The 22,909-nt window shown below is 40.4% G+C and overlaps 1 protein-coding gene across 2 annotated transcripts in view; it reads left to right on the top strand.

Moving 5' to 3' along the window:
• Nucleotides 1–18,630, top strand: part of LYPD6 (LY6/PLAUR domain containing 6) — a 90,247-nt gene extending 71,617 nt beyond the window's left edge. For both annotated transcript variants that reach the window (XM_060776540.2, XM_060776551.2), the window contains exons 3-5: nucleotides 3,371–3,469; nucleotides 7,787–7,917; nucleotides 14,033–18,630. In XM_060776540.2, coding sequence (XP_060632523.2) covers nucleotides 3,371–3,469; nucleotides 7,787–7,917; nucleotides 14,033–14,194 — 392 coding nt within the window. In that variant the 3' untranslated portion in view covers nucleotides 14,195–18,630. The remainder of the gene's footprint in view (nucleotides 1–3,370; nucleotides 3,470–7,786; nucleotides 7,918–14,032) is intronic.
• The last annotated feature ends 4,279 nt before the right edge of the window (nucleotides 18,631–22,909 follow it).

Raw genomic sequence — 22,909 nt, 5'->3', positions numbered from 1 at the left:
CCTCTCCCGATGATCTTAATCTCCGAGGTGGGTCGTAAAGGGAGATACATTCGGACAAGTAAGGAATCCCTCCCCCAAATCCTCATTTCTTTGTTGACAACTACAAATGTTACACTCTGAAATTTTATAATTTCTCCTGTTTTCTATTATTTATTTGATTCTGTTAAGAAATGTAGTATTTTGCAGGAGTAGCATAGTTAGTGAAATTGATGCAGAAAATTCACATAAAGAGAACTCCTTAACCTTAGAAAGGCTTCAGCAACTCAGTTAACAGTGTTTTAATATTACCAGCTTGGTCACACTTTGACTCTGAGAATTCTGGGATGGTAACTGGTGGCTATAATGATAATTTGCTAGATATATCTTCTCTATAGAGACGTGCATCCAAGTATGCAAGTGTGCACAGAAGCAAAAATTACTGGTCCCAGTAGTCCAAGTAGCAGAAAGCAAATTGCTAAATGGACCAAGTTTAAGGCTGTAATATTGAATATACTTGCATACTTATCTGAGAGTAAGTAGAGCAGACATGCCTTTTGAGTAGACGTGCATAGAAGTGACAATTTGCAGAGTTGTGTTGCACGTTTACAGCAACACAAAATCAATGTTTTAGATTGATTTAAACCTAATGTTTTTATTCATTGTGTAATTGTGTTGCTATTGTTTTTGTAAGTTGCAGAATCAAATTGTTGCCAGTTATAAGCCGCCCAGAGTCCCCCCTTGAGGGTTGAGAAGGACGGGGTATAAATGTTTGAAATAAATAAAATAAATACAGTGTAGAGACCACATGAGAGTGATCCCCCCCCCCTCCTCTTACATTCCACCAAGTACTAGCACTTGTCTGAATGCTTTGTCCAGCAATGATGCACCTTTCCCCCCAGCTAGATGGAAGCATTTTTCTGGTGCGTGTTGTTTTGTTTTTGAAGCAGTACTATATCTTTGCCTTTGGTCATTGTACTTTAAGAAGGCTGTGGAACAGGTGTAGGTAATTGTAGTGAGTTGAGCCTGTGCCAGCAGACAGATTGGTTTTAGAGTTTTTGTTGGCACCTGCCCCATCTGACTCATGGATTTCTGAACTTCTTCAGAGCTTTGAGAGCTGCTCCTTAAAACTGGAAGGCAGTCAGAGGGAGAACTGAGTAGATTGGAAAATAAGTCTTTTGAGGAAAGAGCTGTGAGGAGGGAACTGGATGAGTTTATTATAGGGAACAATTAGAAATCTGGGGGCTTATCTACATAGGCTAATACTCTGAATCAGGACGAAAGTCACTCCTGGATGTCCATGTGACATTCAGGGACTTATGGTGCCTAACATGGAGTAAAACTGGCTAATCTGATTTTGCACTACATTAGCAGAAGTTGGAGAATAATCTGAAATTTACCTGAAACTCTGGAAAAGTCCACACTTCAGGGTTGGTGCGTGCAGCTGGGCCAGTTCCAATTTGAACAGATCCAACTCTTCACATGGACTAGTGCAAGCCTCTGTGTAGGTAAAAGGAGATTTCAGCACACTCTGTGCAGGGCAGTGGTTCTCAACCTGTGGGTCCCTTGGTGTTTTGCCCTACAACTCCCAGAAATCCCAGTCAGTTTACCAGCTGTTAGGATTTCTGGGAGTTGAAGGACAAAACATTTGGGGACCCACAGGTTGAAAACCACTGGTGTAGGGAAAAGGGGGAGGCAATTATCTTTTACATTGTGTGTTGTTACAGCATTGACTACTGAGCTCTGGTGAACAGCTTGCACAACCTGGTGAAAAGAAGGGGGACTCCTCCCTTCTTCAACTTGACATTGGCAAAGGTGCCTTGTGATGGCCAGGAGGTCTCCAGAGCTACCGTTGGAACAATCTATCCAGTGGGACCAAACTAAGATTGGCCCAACTGGATGGTTAGGACTCCAGTCCTGTTGCTGCTGTGTTTCAAGGGAGAGAAGTGAAACCATCTCCACAGAATCTGGTTCAAACCGGTCCCGTTTAGAGACCATGGCAGAGTGGTGCAGGAAGGGAAATTTGAGATACTTCCCATATACTTGCTGAGCTGTAGAAGAGCGCCTATACTTTTTATTTGCTGTGCTACAGGGCGGACATAGATGCCAGGGCAGGTAGGTTTGTGTGGACCATGATTTAAAACTTCTTAATGGTAAGAGTGGTTTGACAGTGGAATCGGTTGGACCTTTCCTTACAGGAGGTTATGAAGGCTGTTACCCTGAGTTAACTGCATTAAGTGAGGGGTTGCATTATATAGCTTAGTATCCTTTTTATTGTGCCTGCTAACATTTAATTTTTTCCAGTCTGGGTGAGTTCTGGTTTGAAAAAAGTTGAAGACTCCTGCTGTAGAATATATGGAGCTAGAGATGATTGGTGATCACACAGGCAGTACATGAGGGCACACTTAAATTAGCTATAAATCATCAGCTCTCTCCTTTGTCATTTTTTTTACTCTTCCTACCTTTCCCCACTTGTTTAAAGAGAGAACAAATAATGGCTGATACGATATTCCCTAGATGCCTTCTACTTCAGATTATTTGGGATGGAAGGCAGAAAAGGCAGGCTATTTTTTAATTGAACTAACCCAAGTTCCTAGCCCTCATGCTTTCAGTGTGTGAATCAGGAGCCCTCAAACCTTTAAAGACATGGTACCTCAGACTGTTGCAGGGCCGAAGTATAGTTTGGAAAAAAATGAATGAATTCCTATGTACACTGCACATATCTAGGTGCAAAAAAAAACCCATGAAAGAACAAAACTATATTAAAAATAAAGAACAGTTTTAACCAATATTCCCAGTATTTCAATGGGAAGTGTGGGCCTGCTTTTGGCTGATAAGATAGTCAAATCAGTTAGGGTTGTTGTTGTTGTTGTTGTGTGCCTTCAAGTCATTTCAGACTTAACACGATCCTGTCTAAAGTTTTGGGCGGAGGCTGGGTAAATGACCTTGGATGGCCACATCCGGCCCATGGGCCTCAGTTTGGGAACCCCTGGTGTAAATGGTGTGCACCCTTCTCTCTCCCTCCATGTGTGCCTCCTTGTTGTTGACTGCCCTTTTGTCCTTTTCTTCATTGCTTGCTGCTCAATACTGGCAGTACAAGACAGCCAACTGTTGGAATGTTTCCTTTCCTCTTATTAGAATAAATCAAAGCACACATAACCATTATCTAGTAATAGGGAATTATCTGTTCTTATTCCACTTATAGTAGTGAATTACAGCTATTGACATTACAGAAAAAGATAACTCCACTGTAGCAAATTAATGCAAAAAATTAACTTGTTACAAAAGCAGCTCATTTGAAAAATGAGTTCCTAGCTCATTGTGTGTGCATGGATTGATGGATGGATGAAAGTAGTTCACAATGTGATTTCATTGTTATGTTTACATTTTTCAGCTACTCCATATCCAGGTGGTTTCAAATGTTTCACCTGTGAACAAGCAGTTGACAACTATGAATGCAATCAGTGGGCTCCAGATATCTATTGCCCAAGAGGTAAGGACATTTGCGTATTGCCAAAGAAATTCTATCCTATTTAAAGCAGCTCCATTGGTTGCTGATCTGTTTTCAGACCTAATTCATATAAAGCCCAAACGGTTTGGCTCTTGCCTATTTACATGACCACATCTCTTCTTATGAACCTGTTCAAGCTATAAGATCAGCAGCGAAGGCCCTCCTCTCGATCCCACCTCCCTCAAAAGCGAGGTTGGTGGAGACAAGGGAGAGGGCCTTCTCGATAGTGCCCCCCTGACTTTGGAATGCCCTCCCCAGGAAAATTAGACAAGTACCTACCCTCATAACATTTAGAAAGCCTTTGAAAACCTGGCTGTTTAAGCAGCCTTTTAATAATGGCTAAAAGTATCAACCACCTTATCAGACAGGATTTTAAATGGATATTAGAACTATAATTAATATCCTGGATACTCTGATCATAGGAATGATTAGTTTTAAATGGTGTTATATACTGGTTTTAGAGGTTTTTTAAATTGTTTATTTATTTATGTTTACATTCATCTGCTATTTTGTTTTTATTAATTGATATGTGATTAGTGTCTGTGTTATATTATTTATTGTATTTGTTTGTTTTGTTGTAAGCCACCCCAAATCCATCTGGGGAGAGGGGGCAGGATATAAATAAAGCTTGTTGTTGTTGTTGTTAATTTTCGTATGAGTCCAGCCCCTGTCATCGCTCCTAAGGAGTCATCTGAAGGAACGGAGGACTTAGGCTGCAACTTGCATGTCATAGACTATCAAGTGACCTTTATACTGCTTTGTATGCACAACTTATTTAAGCATGTCAGAAAAACATGTTTCTGTAAGACATGTAACCTTGGACATTTCTTTGCATATTTGGGAATATTCAATGCTGTACTCTGTTCAGTTCTTCCATGTTGCCCCTGTTTATTGCTGTGAAATGACAAAGAGGCTTCATACATATACAAAAACATTAAGTATATTGGGAAGACAGTGAGTGAATTTGCAGCGTCTGATATTAGTTCTATCCTAGAATTAATCAAACTGAATTGTGAGCACTTTGGCAGCAGATACATCAATTCTCAGCTGGCATAACATTTGCATGTGTAGGGATCACCATAGCATATAGATCTCATAACTACAACAATTATAATAAAGAAGATAAGTACTGGCCCTCTGAAAGCAAAGAATATGAAGCTATTTCACATTCAGTAACACTGGTAGATATTTTAAAAAATACCCCAAAGCCATTATAAATGGTTAGTCAAACTTGATTTGTGTTATTTAGATAAGGTTCAAACTCTTGCTTTGGTGATGCACTTGTGATGACATAGCTATGATTAGTTTTCTGCTCTGACTTCCCAAACTCACCTTAAAAGCCAGGCAGCTGAATCATCCAAGGAATATAGTGTTGCTTGAAAGCAGGACACCAGAAGATGCTGCATCCAACCTCTTTCCACTAGTGAACCATGGTACAAAGAACCTGTTGCTGCTCTTTGTCTTGCTGCTTGATGTACAAAGAGCATTCTTCATCTCTACGCTTGTCTGCAGCAGAGACCTCCTTGGCTGGTACATCTGCTTGGCTTTTAAGGTGCATGGGGGAGGGGCATTTATGATTGTGCCATGTTGCCACAATCATGTGTGAATGACTAACTTTACAAAGCTGTAAGTATGTTATACAGCACTGTAAGCACTGACCAGAATGTCATCCTGTATCAATACCAGTCCATAAAGACCAACATCCTAGGCCTTATCTACAATGCTATATAATGCCAATGAGGAATCATATAATGCAGTTGAAGTGTGTCATATGAGTCTACACTGACCATATAATGCAGCTTCAAACTTCATTGTATGTCAGTGCAGAGGGAGTTCTATTGGTTAATCCCACCTAAAGTAGACCAATTGAATCAATTGTTGGATGGTAGGCATAAGGCATAAGGTATACCTTATTTCTCCTCTTCGCAGAATACAAAGAGAAGCAGAACATTGGGACCCATTTGGAAAGTGTGGCGGAAACTGGAACCTATAGAAACTAGAAACCAGAAAGCAGTTAGGGTGGAAGTGAAGGAAGTATATTTGTTTTCCTTTACCATCAGAGGAATTATAATGAAGGCTTTACATGTCTGGCCCATCTTCTTTTAAACCAAATCAAACTGAGTGCTTTAAGCAACAAACCCTGGCTTTCTGAAGGAAGGTAAAGCTGGGGGCTGGAATGGTGTAAGAAGAAGAAGGAGCAATAAAGAAGCAGGAGTCGAGATTGCAGAGGAGCTGGAGAAATGAAGTTGTTTTTAATAGGCCCCACCAAAAAAACAAAACAAAACAAAAAACCTGTAGTAGTGTCCCCAGGGCAGGTAGTACAGAATACTTGATGGGCTTTGCTGAGGAATGTTGATATAAATGGACTTCATTCTGTTTGGGCAAGAACAGTCATTTGTAGAAGCAACTGTGTTTGCCCAAAGCTGTGTTATAAGGGGTGTTCAATAAAATACAACAAAGTGAACAGCGGTCCTGACTTTTGAAAATGTTTCCTAACTTCAAAGAGACATGAATTAGGACATTAAAGCAGAACAGCTAATTAGGGGCGCGTGACAGCTTACATTTTTTGAACTCGTGTTTCCATTACTTCCCTTAATTCATTTGCGCAGCTCTATAAGCTACCTGCTTTTGATGATCTAGCTGAGAGACATCCACCATAGTTAGGCTTCTATTTAAGCTCTTTTGTTTTATCTACTTTGAAAGGTACCGGGAGTCTTTCTATATTTACCAAACATGGGATTTGAAGCTGGAACTGACCAGGTGGAAAATGTAATCCATGTTATATCTTTGCCACAAAAGCTCCAAAATGTACTTAGAACCCTAGCTATTGGATAATGTTGGATTCATACAATGCTGCTTATTTAGTTATAAGAAAGTGTACTTTGCAATTAGTCATCTTTGCCAGAGTTGCGTTCATTTGTTTCATAGATGTGGGAAATTCTTGTGACTTGTTCTCTAAGTATAATGTGAATGCTGTTCATAATCAAGGGACTTCATAACAGTAGGATTTCTCCCCTCCACAAAAGACATGACTGGTGTGGGACATGGTTTGAATTAACAAAATTATATGAAATTTGCAAAGGAGAGTGATAAAAAAGAGACATAGGGCCCTTCCACACAGTCCTGTATCCCAGAATATCAAGGCAGAAAATCCCACAATATCTGCTTTGAACTGGGTTATCTGAGTCCACACTCAGATAATGTGGGGTTTTCTGCCTTGCTATTCTGAGATATAGGGCTGTGTGGAAGGGCCCATAGAGAGGAAGGGAGAACTGCTAGAAGTAGATGTTCTCCTGGAAATCTCAAGATTCCTCTTTCATGCTCAAATATTAAGATAGAAATGAAGACTTAGGATGGACTATACAATTTGTGGTGTAGGGAAGTTTCATTTTCTATCTATGGATTGTGTAACTCTAGACATAGTCCTCAGTTGCCCACATTGCATCTGCTATATGGGCAATTGGAGACTTGGTATAGACCAGTGGTTCTCAACCTGTGGGTCCCCAGATGTTTTGGCCTTCGACTCCCAGATAACCTAACAGCTGGTAAACTGGCTGGGATTTCTGGGAGTTGTAAGCCAAAGCACCCGTGTACCCACAGGTTGAGAACCACTGGTATAGACAGAGTTTCAGTGGGATTTAAGAAAAAGGAGGAGCTGCTGCAAAAGGCTTAATAAAATAACTTTTTATGTGTTTGATTTTATAAGCAAGAGGGGGAGGGAGAAATTAAAGGATTTTGGGGAAAGGAACAAACATTTCATTCACACTGTATTAACATTCAGCTGGAGCCCCTGCTGGTGCAATGGGTTAAACCCTTGTGCTGGCAGAAGGTTGGTGGTTCGAATCCGGGGAGAGGGATGAGCTCCCATCTGTCAGTTCCAGCCTCCCATGCGGGGACATGAGAGAAGCCTCCCATGGGATTGTAAAACATTTGGATGTTCCCCTGAGCAATGTCCTTGCAGACAACCAATTCTCTCATACCAGACGTGACTTGAAGTCGCTTCTGACGCACACACACACACACACACACACACACAAGTTCAGCTTTATGCAAATAGATTGATAGTAGGTTTATGACAGGAAAAATTAAATATTTTTTTGGAGCACAGGATTAACTTTAATAGGCATCCTCACAGTATAGCAATGACAACTAGGTTTGGGAGAAAGCTAGAGGAGGTTTACTATTTTGAACATAATCTAAGAAATTGACTTAAATTCATCTGAGCTCTCATATTTTCCATCAAGCTAATTACAGCATGAATATCAGTCAACAGAAGTATGTCTCTCTGTTTTTTTTTAGTGACACGATACTGCTATACCCAGCATACACTGGAAGCCAATGGAAAAAGTGTATCGGTAACCAAGCGATGTGTGCCATTGGAGGATTGTTTGGCTACAGGATGCATAGATCTCCAGCATAAAGGGCTCAGGGTAAGAAGCACGGTGGGTTTGTGTTCATCGATGCAAACAAGCAGTCATTCTTTTTCTTTCTTTTTACACAATAATTGAAGTTGCTACACACAACTGTGATGTTGCCATTTATTTACCATTGTTTCCTTCTTCTACTTTGCCTTGCATACTGAAACATTCTAGCTATTAATCATTAAATAAAGGAATTCTTTGAGGTGGGGAAAATATATGATAAATGTTGGCACCATGCAATATAGATTTATTCGAGAAAGGAGTATTTGTTCTTGCTGCATGCACTCAAGTCATTTATGACTTATGGCGACCCTAAGGTTAACTATCATGGGGTTTTATGGCAAGATTTGTTCAGAGGGTGTTTACCATTGCTTGCCCAAGGTTATCCAGTGGGTTTCCATGGCTGAGTAGGGATTTGAACCTTGATAACACAGTGCCCTGGCCAACACTGAAATTGCTGTAGCCTATCCTCTCCTATGTTAACCATATACCAGATGGCCCAGTTGAAGGTCAGACGAAATCAACATTTACAAGTTAACACCTGATATTCTATTTCTTCATTATTTGTGGTGTTCCTGCTACCAATAGTTATGGGTAGCAAGCTACCATTTGGAAACAACTCATATAAAATGGATTAATTTAAAACCCAATCATAAAAACTTTCCAAGGATTTGTTGCACGGCTTCCAGTTTAGACATTATCCAGCTTGCTTCATTACTCATAGATCTTATACATATATATCAAGGTGAATTACTGCCTCCATGCACTGGGCAGGGCAGTTAGAACTGAGTGCATTGATGGTCTTTTCTGACTCATGATTTCATCATGCTACCAAACCTTGACTGTATTGCCAAGCCTGCCAGCCAAAAAAAATTCCAGGGATTTCAGGAATACTTTCAATTCTATGTATAAGTCTCTGGGTGTGCACCATATAAATTGGTCTCAAAATCATGTTTGAAGGCTCAAGTCAAACCTCACAAGGAAACGGCAAGAGGCTTATTGTAAACCCTTAGTTTATGGGTATGCATGCCTTTGAGCCGCCTATCACCTTATGGTGACCCTATGAATTTCATAGGGTTTCGATAGTCAAGGAATACTCAGAGGAGGACTTGCCAGTTCCTTCTTCTGAAGTATAGCCTTCAACATCTGGTATTGTTTGGTGATCTCCCATCCAAGCATCAACCAGGGCTGGTACTGCTTAGCTTCCAAGATCAAATGAGATCTGGTGCCTTTAATACTTTGCTTTAAATCTTCTGTAAATCCTGTAATGTTTTGACTATTTGGATTGGCCTTTCCATAAATCACTCTGGCTTATATATAAAAGGTTATATCAGGCATGGTGACAGTTTCCAGGGGGTTATGTCTTCCACTTGAGGCTGGAAGTGAGATTGCATCAATGAATTACCTACTTTAGGAAGGGGAGAAAATTCTCAGTGTGTAGGTCCTGACTAGGACATTATAACTTGCCAATGGAAGTTTGCTCAGTTTCTAAGGCGACTTACTCTGTGGCAAATGGAGCCCACCAGTCCGAGAAACATGGGCATACGGAACTACCTGCTTAAGCCTCTCCTTTCCTAGCCTGTAATGTAGATGATGGAGGGGAGAGATAGTACAGGGGTCTTGAGTATCCACTGGAGTTTGGTTCTATGACTTCCCATGGATTTTGGTATCCATGCTCGAGACCCATCATATAAAATGGCATTGTAAAATGGTATCCCTTATATAAACTAGCAAAATCTAGGCTTTTTAGGCTTTTGAAAAATACTTTCAAGCCATGGATAGTTAAATCTGTGGATGCCAAATCTGTGGATACTGAACTGATACTGATACTGTGATACTGGAATTTTATCCATGTAATTCTTAATTCTTAGCAATAAGTTTGTATGGCCTTTGTGGAGCAGTGCCCTCCAGATACCTTTGGTCACAAGCTCCCATCAGCCCCATTTGGCAGAGCCTACAGGGATGGATTACTGGAATTGCTATCCTAAAATATCTGAATGGCCACAGTTGCCTATCATTGCTGAAGAAACTGCACAGAAGCTATGAACAGTGTAGCTAAGGACACAACCAGGGTGCCAGTTTGTGGATTTTTCACATGTGCTTCATGGGATAAAAAGAAAAAACCCTTTGCTGTGTTCATGCAAACAGAGGAAAAGGTGACCTAGTCGGGAGAAATAGTGGGAGGCAGAGCTGGAGGGGAGAAAAGAGGAGAAATCAGGGATCCTGGAGAGCAATAACCGATCTAGAGCTCTACCTCTGAGAGGAAGTAAGCTGCAATTCCAGCCCATTTGTCATGCTAAAGAAAATCTGTGGCAGAGCCTTTACATCAGTGCGGATTTTACAAGGCATTTTCCCCCTGTGGTTTAGAAACTTCAGAAAATGCCTGAATGAGATGTTGAGGACATAAATTAGGATGGAAGCATGTGAAAGGGAAACTTTCCTGCCATTCCCTCTGGAATTAAAATGATAGCTGTACAAGATGAAAGACACGCAATATGGCCAGGCATTTTTATGGTGCGCATTAATGCTTTGGGGAAGATCATTTTCATCTGTATTTAAAAGAGCTTTGCTTGTAATTTATTTTAATTGTGTTATGCTCTTTTCCAACCACTTTTTACGAATTCTAACACTGCAATACCTAGATGATGTGCACAACGAAACAAATGGCCTACTGGCTATTAGTAGTCAAGAACTAGTGTCGCACAGTAGTTAGGATGTTGGACTGGGACTGGGAGGATATGAACTCAAATCCCCGCTAACCTTGAAGCTCACTCAATGACTGAAACTGTATCATACTTGGATTGCTGTGAGTTTCCGGACTGTATGGCCATGTTCCAGAAGCATTATCTTCTGATGTTTTGCCCACATCTATGGCAGGCATCCTCAGAGGTTGAGGGGTCTGTTGGAAACTAGGCAAGTGAGGTTGTATCAAGACAGTAAAGAGCAACACTCAAAAAGCAGGGAAATTCCAGACAAGAATCAGTCAAGGCCAGCTAAAACATCCAAATGAAGGATTTCCCCAGACAGCAATCAGCAAGGCTTTGAAGCTGCAAAGCCGTTAAATGCTATTCAAGGTGGCCAGTTGCTATATTCACACTTGCATCAAACAGACAAGAATTCTTTCTCCCACCCTGGACATTTCACAGATATACAAACCTCACTTGCCTAGTTTCCAACAGACCCCCTCAACCTCTGAGGATGCCTGCCATAGATGTGGGCAAAATGTCAGGAGAGAATGCTTCTGGAACATGGCCACGCAGCCCGGAAAACTCACCGCAACTCAGTGATTCCGGCCATGAAGGCCTTCAGCAACACAGAATATTCTTTTTTGTGAGGATTAAAATGCAGAAGAGGACAATGTGCTCCTCAGAAAAAAAAATGTGGGATATAAATATGCTGATATTCTTACTTAGGTATGGGTAATTAAGTATTGTCTTCTTCCCAGCCCAACCCACCTTAATAGCCAGCATCCACATTTGGCAATAGGTCTGTTTAGCTTTCATTCACAGTGCAAAGAGGATATGTTCCCTCCACAGCCAACAAACAAGGCTGCAAAAGGAACACAAGAAAATGTGACAGAAGTCATACCTCTCATTGTCATAAGTGGCTGCTGACTTTTAAAGTGGAATTAGGAGGCAATTACATAGTCTTAGAATATGAATTCCCAAACTTTGGTCCTCCAGATGTTCTGAACTTTGGCTCCCAGAATTCCAAACCATTGGACAAGCTAGCTGGGACTTCTGGGAGGAAGTCCAAACCATAAAGTAAGATTACCAACCATGAAGTAAGATTACAATGTCATATCATGTAGTTTGAAACTGCATTATAAGATAATTGTAAACCAGAGGTCCTCAAAGTTGTAAAGCTGAGGGCTGGTTCACAGTCCCCCAGACTGTTGAGGGCTGGACTTTAATTTGGGGGGGGGGGGGCTATGAATGAATTCATATGCACACTACATACATCTTATTTATAGTGCAAAAAGAAAAAAGAAAGAACAATAACATATTTAAAATGAAGAACAGTGAAGAACAATTTTAGCCAACATAAACTTACCAGTATTTCAGTGGGAAGTGTGGGCCTGCTTTTGGCTGATAAGATAGTCAAGTCAGTTAGGATTGTTGTTGTTTTGTTGTTGTTATTGTTCTGTGCCTTCAAGACATTTCAGACTTAGGACAACCCTAAGTCCAAATTTTAGGGCTGAAAAAGTCAAGTCAAGTCATTTCTGTCTTAGAGTGACACAATGTCTAAAGTTTAGAGCAGGAGTTGGGAAAAGAACCTTGGAGGGCCACATCTGGCTCACAGGGCTTAGTTTGGGGGGCCCTGGTGTAAACTAATACACATAAAGTACAAATATACTATAGTTCAATGCAGTTAAACTGCATTATATGGGTCTACACTGACCATTTTACATCTCCCTGCTGCTTTCAGACACTAACTTGGCTATAACTTATAATGCTGCCAAGTTCTGCACAGCTGCAATTAAAATCTGTCGGTCTATGACTGATAGTACAAACTAGTACAAGATGGGACTTCATACTAGCAGAAAATTGGCATTATTAATTATAGTATGGATGTTGCTCTGTCCTCCATTTGACTGGACTTCCTTTTCCCGTGCCACATGAGCACCCCTGTTCCCTCCCTTTTAGAATCCCTTCCCTTTAATTCCATAAATATTGTTGGGTTTTAATATAATCCTGTATGTGGCTCTTATCTTATCTTAGATTCTTAAGTTAATTATCTTAATGTTCTAACAATGATAGGTAACAGTAAAGGTTTTCCCTTGACATTAAGTCCAGTCGTGTCCAACTCTGGGGGTTGGTGCTCATCTCTAAGAGCCGCCGTTGTCCGTAGAGACTTCCAAGGTCATGTGGTTGGCATGGCTGCATGGAGTGCCGTTACCTTCTTGCCGTAGCGGTACCTATTGATCTACTCACATTTCCTTTCTTTCGAACTGCTAGGTTGGCAGAAGCTGGGGCTAACAACGGGAGCTCATATTTCTCCCCAGATTCGAACCTGCACCTTTCAGTCAGCAAGTTCAGCAGCTCAGCGCTTTAACCCACTGTGCCACCAGGGGCTCCTTCTTAACAATGATACACTTATTTTAAAGTCTTAAATCTCTTAACATCTCAGAGATTGAGATCATCTGAAGAGGCCCTGCTCTCAGTCCCACCTCCTTCGCAGGTGTGGTTGGTGGGGATGAGAGACAGGGCCTTGTCAGTGGTGGCTCCTCAGCTATGGAACTCTTTCCCCAGTGATATTAGATCAGTCCCACCTTGATTGTGGATAATGTGATTTTAGAGCTGTAAATGGTATTGTTTATGTTTTAATTGTTTTTAACCTCATTTCAATTTTAAGTAAAAGTTATTTAATTGTTGAATTGTTTAAAGCATGGAATTTTGCCTCTGATGTAAGCTGTCTTGAGTCCCCTTCGGGGTTGAGAAGAGCGGGATATAAATATAGTAAATAAATTAAAAAAAGAAATATTCGTACAGGACTATATCCCTCTTCTCTCAAACTCGTCATTGACTGGAATAAAGTGAACTTGACGTGAGTTGACACTGACCATATAATGCACTTTGAGGTCAAAGCCATGTTGAGCATGGAGCAGTAGAATCATTGAATCATAGAGTTGGAAGAGACCTTGTGGGCCATCCAGTCCAACCCCATTCTGCCAAGAAGCAGGAAAAACACATTCAAAACACCCCCAACAGAACACTAGGTTACAAATCTATAACTGCAATATTGGAATAGCCATAATAAGTAAATCATATTTCACTCATAGATGCTAGTGTACATTACATATGCACACTTATGGGTGAGCATTAATCTCAGCTTTTCTTTTTTTTTTAAAGAAGGAATCCCACTTGGGTGAGGTTTATAATAGGATTCTAGCATGCTTCACTCTGAGTATTAAATTTGTTACCAGTCTCCTTCAATTTTACAGTGAAATTATTGATTTTGGTAGACTGTGTTCATGCCCCGCCCCACCCTTCCCAAAGCACTTTATCAAGTGAACAGCAACTTGGCTTCAATGCTTGGTGTATCATGTATAGATAGCAAAGGTTGGTCCTGAGAGTGGGATGGCCTCTTTTCACCATGATTTTTTTTTCATTTTGTTTTCCAGGTCTGCACTTCTTGTTGTGAAGGAAACATCTGCAACTTGCCGTTGCCCAGAAACGCAAGTGATGCCATCTTTGCGACGACAACGCCTCTCAATCACACACAGAGACATTTGCAAAGCGCATCCATAATGATGCTGTTTCTCTTGTTGCTCTTTGCTACGTAGGTCTCAAGGCTAAAGTGCCAGTTACACACCAAGGATTGAGGATGGAAATATTTATGCATACAGAAATGATCTTAATTTAATATATATTTCATACCTTACATTTTTAATGGCATTTCTACATTTTTCTTTTCTTTTTAGCACTGGCTAGTTCAAAAACCATGGTTTTTGAACAGTCTCTTTTTTAAAAAAAATGACACTGGAGGGTGGAAGGGATGTGAGTTGTAAGTTTATTACTCTGAAGGAAACCTTTTGTAGTCCTTGAAAAAAATCAGATGAAATATTTATCCTTCTCCCCTTCTCCCCAATTTCCAACAAATGGCCTTCTTGTAAAAGAAAATTATTTGGAATTGTACACTTACAGTAATACTTAATAAAAACCAGAAATTCCCCCAAAAGTTATCCTCCCATAATGGATTCATGGACAAATATTAGTTGGTTAATTGTATTGTGTTGCAACTAATTGGGTTATAGTTAAGAGTAGAGCCATTTGAATCAATACTTCTACTTCCCAAAGATTGAATCTGGATCCAACCTATGAGCTTTAATTAATGGCATATACCCTTAAATATGAATTTGCATATAACTTTGAAGAAAGATTTGGTCTTGGACAGTTAAGCAGAGCTGGTATCATCTTAGAGCATATATTTCCCACATTTATAACTGGAGATGCAATAGTTTCCTCAACCTGTTGTTTTGTTTTTTCTTTAAGTATTTGCATTTTAAAAATTAGGGTGATTTTGCCAGTTGAGTTAATCAATTCAGTAGAATTCAGCTGCAGTCTTATGTGCACTTACTTCATAGTAAGAACCTCGAACTCGATGGTTCTTACTTTTGTGTAGAAATGTGTAACATTGCACAGTGATGCCACCACCCTGGGTGCACTTCCTGGAAGTAATTTTAATTGTGTTGGAATTAGCTTCAGAACAAATCTGGGTGGAAAGAGAGCTGCACATATGCAGTCCAAGGTCCCTTCCAAACAGCTGAATGAAATCCCACATTATCTGCTTTGAACTGGAGTATATGACAGTGTGGACACAGATAACCCAGTTCAAAGCAGATATTGTGGGATTTTCTGCCTTGATATTCTGGGATATAGGGCTGTGTAGAAGGGCCCTTAGTTTTGCGGTGCTTACGAAAGCTTCCCCATTCAGTTTAATGTTTGGGTCAGTTTTTATGTACACCACCACATTTTTTCTGGTGCTATACTTGCCCGAAAATGAATGGAAAAGCTTCTTGTGTGTACACTGTAAACTTTGGGGTGATAATAGGATTATCAGACCACGGTGACTCTTAAGAACAGCTATTCTCCAAGAGGCACAATGAAGATTCTGGAATAATTAGAATTTCTGCTAGAAAAAATAAGTACACGCTGAGTATCCCTTGTCCAAAATTCTGAAATACAGTTAAGTTTTCCTTAACAACAGAAACCATATCCTTGGAGCCATTCCACACATCCCTATATCTCAGAATACCAAGGCAGAAAATTCCACATTATCCGAGTGTGGACTCGGATAACCCAGTTCAAAGCAGATACTGTGGGATTTTCTGCCTTGATATTCTGGGATATAGGGCTGTGTGGAAGGGCCCATGGTTTCACATGGGTGGTTGAGAAAGTGACCGTGTTGCTTTCTGATAGTTCAGTGAACACAAAGTGTGTTTCATACACAATATTATTTAAAATCTGTGTAAAATCAGATTCAGGCTATATGTGTAAGGTGTTTATAAAACATAAATGAATTTTGTGTTCAGTTCCATCTCCAAGATATTTCATTATGTACGCTTCTGCAAATAATGGTATTTTGAAATTTGAAAAAAAATCATCCAAAACATAACTGGTTCCAAACATTTTGGAGAAGGGATATACAACCTGTATGGATAGTTTTCTTATTTTCAACAAGGAATTGACTGAATTTAAATGTGTTTTAATGTTTTATTAATTCAGGTAATACTTTGGGCACACAATATGGTTTATTTTGCTTACTAAATCACAATATTTATTTTTGTATGATGCAATCAGAATTGTTGACATGTCGTTCTGAGGCAACGATTGACAGTGCTTCTGTTAAGTATGACATGTAGTATATATTTTGTGATAAATGATCTCCAACCTTTTCAGAATTTAAGTCCTGGAAAAAGAAACGGTTGATAAATTTGAAGTAAAGTCAAATGAACACCACTAGTTTAAGGGTGCAAGGCCAAATTTTATATACAGCATACAGCCATGTAATATTATAGTGCATCATATGAGTTCTTTTTTGGCTAGCATTGATCGATAGGGCTGGCACTTTACCAAGTGACAACAGAAATTGATGCTGTAAAGTTGGGGCAGAGCAAAAAGGGGATTACAGCTAAACCTAGCCATGAAAGCCCATTAAAATCATCAACATTAATTTTAGTTGTGACCATTGTTTGTTCTTCAGTTTTATCATAATTAACATAATCAGAATAAGGAGCCATTGATGCTAAGTGAGGAAGTAGAACATTGGGTTCAGTCTGCCTCTGTCCAGTTGTTACTGTTCTCTCCTCCTTCCTGTATACCTCGATTCCCTTGAGCCCTGGTTGTAGTTTTTGAGGGGAGAGCTTAGTTTTCAATGGGAAAGGCACCTTTCTTCACTTTGCCTTTTCACATTTTTGCAAGCAATGCTGTTACACAGAACAACTGTGAAGCTCTTTTGTACTTTTTTAAACAAAACGAAACAACAAAACAAAAAAGACCAAAATGTTCTAATGACCAGAATTTTTCAAAGTGCATAGTTCTATGTGCATTTTAATTCATACAATCTCATTTCATATACAACATGTCTGATAGTATCGTGTGCACAAAATAGTTTCAGTGTAATCTCAATATTTAGAGGAGACAAAATTATGTGGCCCTCTGATGTTGTTGGACTGCAACTCTCATCCACTCTGGCAATGATGAGGAGTGCTTGGACTCATGGTTCATCAACACCAGGGGATCTTCATAGTCCCCACTGCTGGTTTGAAATGGTATACATGCCTGCAAATGCAACATTACTTTCAGTGTGGCATTAACACTGTAATGCTGGCGTCAAACAGCAAGGTACAACATCACCCAGAGCTTGGGAAAGTTACATTTTGAATGACAGTAACTCCCAGGCAGCATGACCATTCATGTCAAGTAAAATATTATCTCTCTCCTCTCTTCCACCAACTGCACTACTGAGCCAATTCCTAATATATGACTCAGTTTACCAAAGTAACTACTGGTGCCAAAAACGAGACAGGTGTGTCAATAATTTGGATAGCATCATAATTGTGTCAATAATTTGGATAGTCTCTTACCCCTTCTCCACATAAAAATAGGGACAAGTTTTTGGGTGTCTTAAGAGTTCTCAACACAGTATGTTCACATACCCATGATTCACCACATTGTTAAGGCAGCTAGAAATGGCATTTGGACACTCAAAGGGTGGGCTTGAATCAAGTGGAAAGCTTCCACACCTATAAGATCCTGGTGGTGGTTGGTCTTTCCGTCAGGAGAAGAAGCATTGGGAGGTGCATTACCAATGCTGAAGAATCCCCTATGTGCTCTGAGCACATATACATGCAGAGTGACAGTGGCCACCATAAAGTGTCCCACTCACCTTACACTCAGTTAGAAGGAAGAACAGCATAAAGGGGAATCACTAGTTGGAGCTGACAAACAAGATCCATTTTCCACACCCTGATAGCTTAAAAGGAGGGGTGGAAGGAACAAATAGGACAGATTAGGCCCACAAACCAGAGGTGTGCCCACCCATACAAAGAACATGTGTCATCATAGGGATGCTGTTTCATGTTGTCTCATTGTGGCAGTAATTCTCAATGTGTAGATCATCACTAAGGAAAAAAAAATGTTTGTGGTGTCTGTTCCTATGTCTTGTATCCCTTGTGAACTCTCTGAAAAGGTGGTGGGTGTGTTTGTTTGCATGACCTAGCCATATGTATAACATACTTGGGAGGCCTTGGGTATCCGTGTGGTTTAACGCTTCTCTTTGTGCAATCAGAGTGACTGAATTGTCCTGTCTGTAAAATCTGTGGTTTTTGAACCTGACACAGTATCGTCCAGGAAAGTTGTATATTGCTCTGTGAGTGACAGTGGAGTTGGAACACGTTTCTGAAACTTTGAACATTTGCAATCCCAGCATGATGGTGTGCTAAATATTTCAGCATCTGCATTTCACTGTGAGTGTAGATCTTTTAGGCTGTGTGAAATTATTCCTCCTATCTTCCCATGTCATTTTCAAAAAGAATTGGGAAGAGCATGATCATCTGAAGGCGAATTTCTGCAAAATCACTGATGGTTGTCCTTCTGTTGTTTGTTTGTTTGTTTTTACCTATCCTCTGGTCAATGTGTTCCCATGTAAATAGTGCTTCCAATTGTTAATGTAAATTTTGTACATTCTATAAATAAATGATGTTTTAAAAATATGGCATACGATTTGTGACAGTCTTTTTGTGGTTCTTAAGTTTGGAACAGAACGTTGTCTAGGCTAAACATGCTCTTTTTGTGTATGCAAAACAAAACTTAGAAGAAAAATGGTTTTTGGATATTCAGCTCTTAGAATCCCCCAGCCAGCATGACAGCCAAGGAGCCAAGTCTACACACAGAAGGAATAGTGCAAAATACCCATTTTATGTAGAGCAGGTTTCACTCCTGCAGTATGATGTCCTTTTCTATCCTCCTTTCTGCAGTGCTCTAAGTCTATCCTATAGCAGATTTTAAGGACACAGAGGGCAAGGTGGAACTTGTTCTTCTGATGGGTGACATTTAATCCATGGATGATAGCATTTCAGTACTACCCTATGTATTTGCTTCTGTGGTTTTTATTAGACATGATGGGGCAGGTTCACAAGGGTACAGGACATAATCCTGGCTCTCATCCATCAAAGGCTTGAACAGTAGCATTTTATTGTGGGCTCAGAAACTCTTAGGTAACATAGTACAACTGAGAAATTGTTTTCCCACAAGCATCTTGGCAGTCAGTTCTCTACTCTAATGACATATCTTATTTCATATTTCAATAATTTATGAGGCCATGAGAGCCCCTGCTAGCACAGCAGGTTAAACCGCTGAGCTGCTGAACTTGCTGACTGAAAGGTCAGTAGTTTGAATCTGGGAAGTGGGGTGTTAGCCCCAGCTTCTGCCAACCTAGCAGTTCAAAACATGCAAATGTGAATAGATCAATAGGTATTACTCTGGCAGGAAGCTAACGGTGCGTTATGCTGGCCACATGACCTTGGAGGTGTCTACGGACAACACTGGGTCTCCTGCTTAGAGATGGAGATGAGCACCACCCTCCCAGAGTCGGACATGACTAGACTTAATGTCAGGGGGAAACTTTTACTTTTACCTATGAAGCCAAGAATGTTCCAGGCAGCAAAATGTTTTATTTTTAAAGGCAAACTCAACATTAAAATGAACTTTAAATGCATTCAGAAAGACTAGCTCTCATGTTCACAAGGCAAATGTAACTTCATTAATTCACTCAAAAGCCATATCCATTAAGTTCATTGGGACTTTCCTTTAGGTACATGAGTGTAAAATTGCCTGTTCAAAATACCTTGAGATCTCTGCCATCCCACAAGTGCTTCCAACCTTCAAGAACAGGTGTGTGTGTGTGTAGGGGGTTGCTCCATACATACAGGTGGTGGCATTAGTGAGAAGGGATGAGAAATGAATGTAAACCTCCTTAAACCTTACGATCCAGCCGAATATAATTCTTCGCTGATGCAATGTATGAAAAGATGGGCTTATTAGGTGGAACTTGCTGCCAATTTTGGATTTGTATTCCTTCTCCTTTCTGATCTCCACCTTCTTTTGTGACACAAAGCCTGTGGTTTGGCAAAAGATGAGGTAATGTGCAATCCAAAGAAATGGACTAATACTTGTAAATACTTCTAAATGCATAACATTTTAAAGTGATTGGTTGACCCTGAATGTAACAAGCAGGTATTTAATGTAATGGAACAGGTGGGTGGAAACGTAAGGGCCAGTATTAGATTTAGGCTATACGCAATAGCAAATCTGAGTTTTCATTATATAGTCTATATAGCATGATTTTAGGGCCTTTCCATAAAACCCTATAGAATATTATAGAATATTTAGGCAGGAAATCCCACAATATCTGCTTTTACCTGAGTTATCCAAGTCCACACTCAAATAATGTGGGATTTTCTGCCTTGATATTCTAGGATGTAGAGCTGTGTGGATGGGCCCTTAGTCTCACAGAACTCATTTGGATTAAAATCCAGTTAAAGTAGCCAATGGATTGTGAATCTTATTTATTTCAAAGATAACCAAGTTAACCTAACATTTTTTTAAAAAAACTTTGCCTGGGAATTGTTCCGTTTGTTCCAAATATTGCAAATGTCCACTTCAAGTGCCAGAATTTTTCCTAAAGGTATCAGCACAAGGCAGCAAGCAATTTTTTTCAGCATATCTTGTTGCTGCTTTGGACATACTTGCATATGTTTTTGTATAAGTGGGAAGTTGAATTTTTTATGTTAGTACCCTTCGTAAAACCTCTCTTGAAGCTTTGCTTCTGTTGAATGAAGAAAGGTTGGTACTAATGGTTTCTCTGTCAGCATCTTCTGGAGGACCAAGGGAACCCAGAATCCAGCACAGCAATAAGAAAAGCCTGCTTGTCAGCAGACCAAAATTAACATACGTGTTACTGTGGATTACTTTTTTAGAGCATACCAAAGGCATGAAACCAGCAGGAGGAGGAAGAATTAAGGGGGAAATGTGTGGCAGGGGCGAAATGCTGATATTCATGTAAAATCTCTTGCTAATCTAGTTAATACATGATGACATAGGAAAATTAAGGAATACTAAATCTCTTACCAAGCCAAGCCACCTTGTCTCTCTCCTGAGGAATCTGTACAAGGACCAAGTAGCAACAGTCAGAACTGACCACGGAACAACAGACTGGTTCAAGATTGGGAAAGGCGTACGGCAAGGCTGCATACTCTCACCCAACCTTTTTAACTTGTATGCAGAACACATCATGCGATGTGCGGGGCTGGATGAATGCAAAGCTGGGGTGAAAATTGCTGGAAGAAACATTAACAACCTCAGATATGCAGATGACACCACTCTGATGGCCGAAAGCGAGGAGGAGCTGAGGAGCCTTCTAATCAAGGTGAAAGAAGAAAGCGCAAAAGCCGGGTTGCAGCTAAACGTCAAAAAAACCAAGATTATGGCAACAAGAATGATTGACAACTGGAAAATAGAGGGAGAAACCGTGGAGGCCGTGACAGACTTTGTATTTCTAGGTGCAAAGATTACTGCAGATGCAGACTGTAGCCAGGAAATCAGAAGACGCTTACTTCTTGGGAGGAGAGCAATGTCCAGTCTCGATAAAATAGTGAAGAGTAGAGACATCAGACTTGCAACAAAGATCCGCCTAGTCAAAGCCATGGTATTCCCTGTAGTCACCTACGGATGTGAGAGCTGGACCTTAGGGAAGGCTGAGCGAAGGAAGATCAATGCTTTTGAGCTGTGGTGTTGGAGGAAAGTTCTGAGAGTGCCTTGGACTGCGAGAAGATCCAACCAGTCCATCCTCCAGGAAATAAAGCCCGACTGCTCACTGGAGGGAAAGATACTAGAGACAAAGCTGAAGTACTTTGGCCACATCATGAGGAGACAGGAAAGCCTAGAGAAGACAATTATGCTGGGGAAAGTGGAAGGCAAAAGGAAGAGGGGCCGACCAAGGGCAAGATGGATGGATGGCATCCTTGAAGTGACTGGACTGACCTTGAGGGAGCTGGGGGTGGTAACGGCCGACAGGGAGCTCTGGCGTAGGCTGGTCCATGAGGTCACGAAGAGTCGGAGACGACTGAACGAATGAACAACAACAAATCTCTTATTTCAACACCTTGGATATTTCCTTTACTACTCAGCCTAAAAGTCAGAGTGAATTTAAAGTAAAAAGTAAATGTTTCCCCTGACATTAAGTCTAGTTGAGTCCGACTCTGAGGGGTGGTGCTCATCTCCATTTCTAAGCCAAAGAGCCGGAGTTGTCCGTAGACACCTCCAAAGTCATGAGGCCAGCATGACTGCATGGAGCACTGTTACCTTCCCACAGAGTGGATTTACACACACACTACTCAACATCAAATCTACAAGTTGCCACTGTGAGTGATTATGGTTTCACATCTTTCTTCACATGTTGGGGATTTATGTGGATGGGGACATTATGTGAACCGCTTGATGTTTGTTCTACTCTGGACAGAGTATTTTATGGAAAACATAGTTGGAGTGTTTGTGTTGGCATTCTACAGCACATTTTTCTCCTGTGGTGAGTAATTCCTTGTCCGCTCTGAGGTCCACATGAGATTTTTAAAGAAGAAAAACTCAAACAGTAAGTCACAAATCTTTCAGTGTTGTTAGAAATGATATGAGATATATGATTATCAGTAGTTTTCTGTTAGAGAAGATCCAATGATTCTAGTTTGTTAGGCATTTAATTTTTCACTTGTTGATGTAAGAAGGCTGCACAGTGTATCTGTTTTCCAGGCTACAGAATACAAACGCAAAACCACGAGCACAGTCACTTGGAAAATGTATGTAGGTGTCAACTGAGTGATGTGTCTCAAGAGAAATATTCTGTGTGGGAAACATATGGGTGGAATGATTAAAGATCTTGAAAATGTATGAACTGAAATTTGACTCTAGAAATGGCACTTTTTAAAGCTGTCTGCATTGCTGTG

The sequence above is a fragment of the Anolis sagrei genome, chromosome 1 (assembly GCF_037176765.1).
Source record: "Anolis sagrei isolate rAnoSag1 chromosome 1, rAnoSag1.mat, whole genome shotgun sequence".
Classification (NCBI taxonomy): Eukaryota; Metazoa; Chordata; class Lepidosauria; order Squamata; family Dactyloidae; genus Anolis; species Anolis sagrei.
This window is presented reverse-complemented; position numbering and strand designations above follow the sequence as displayed.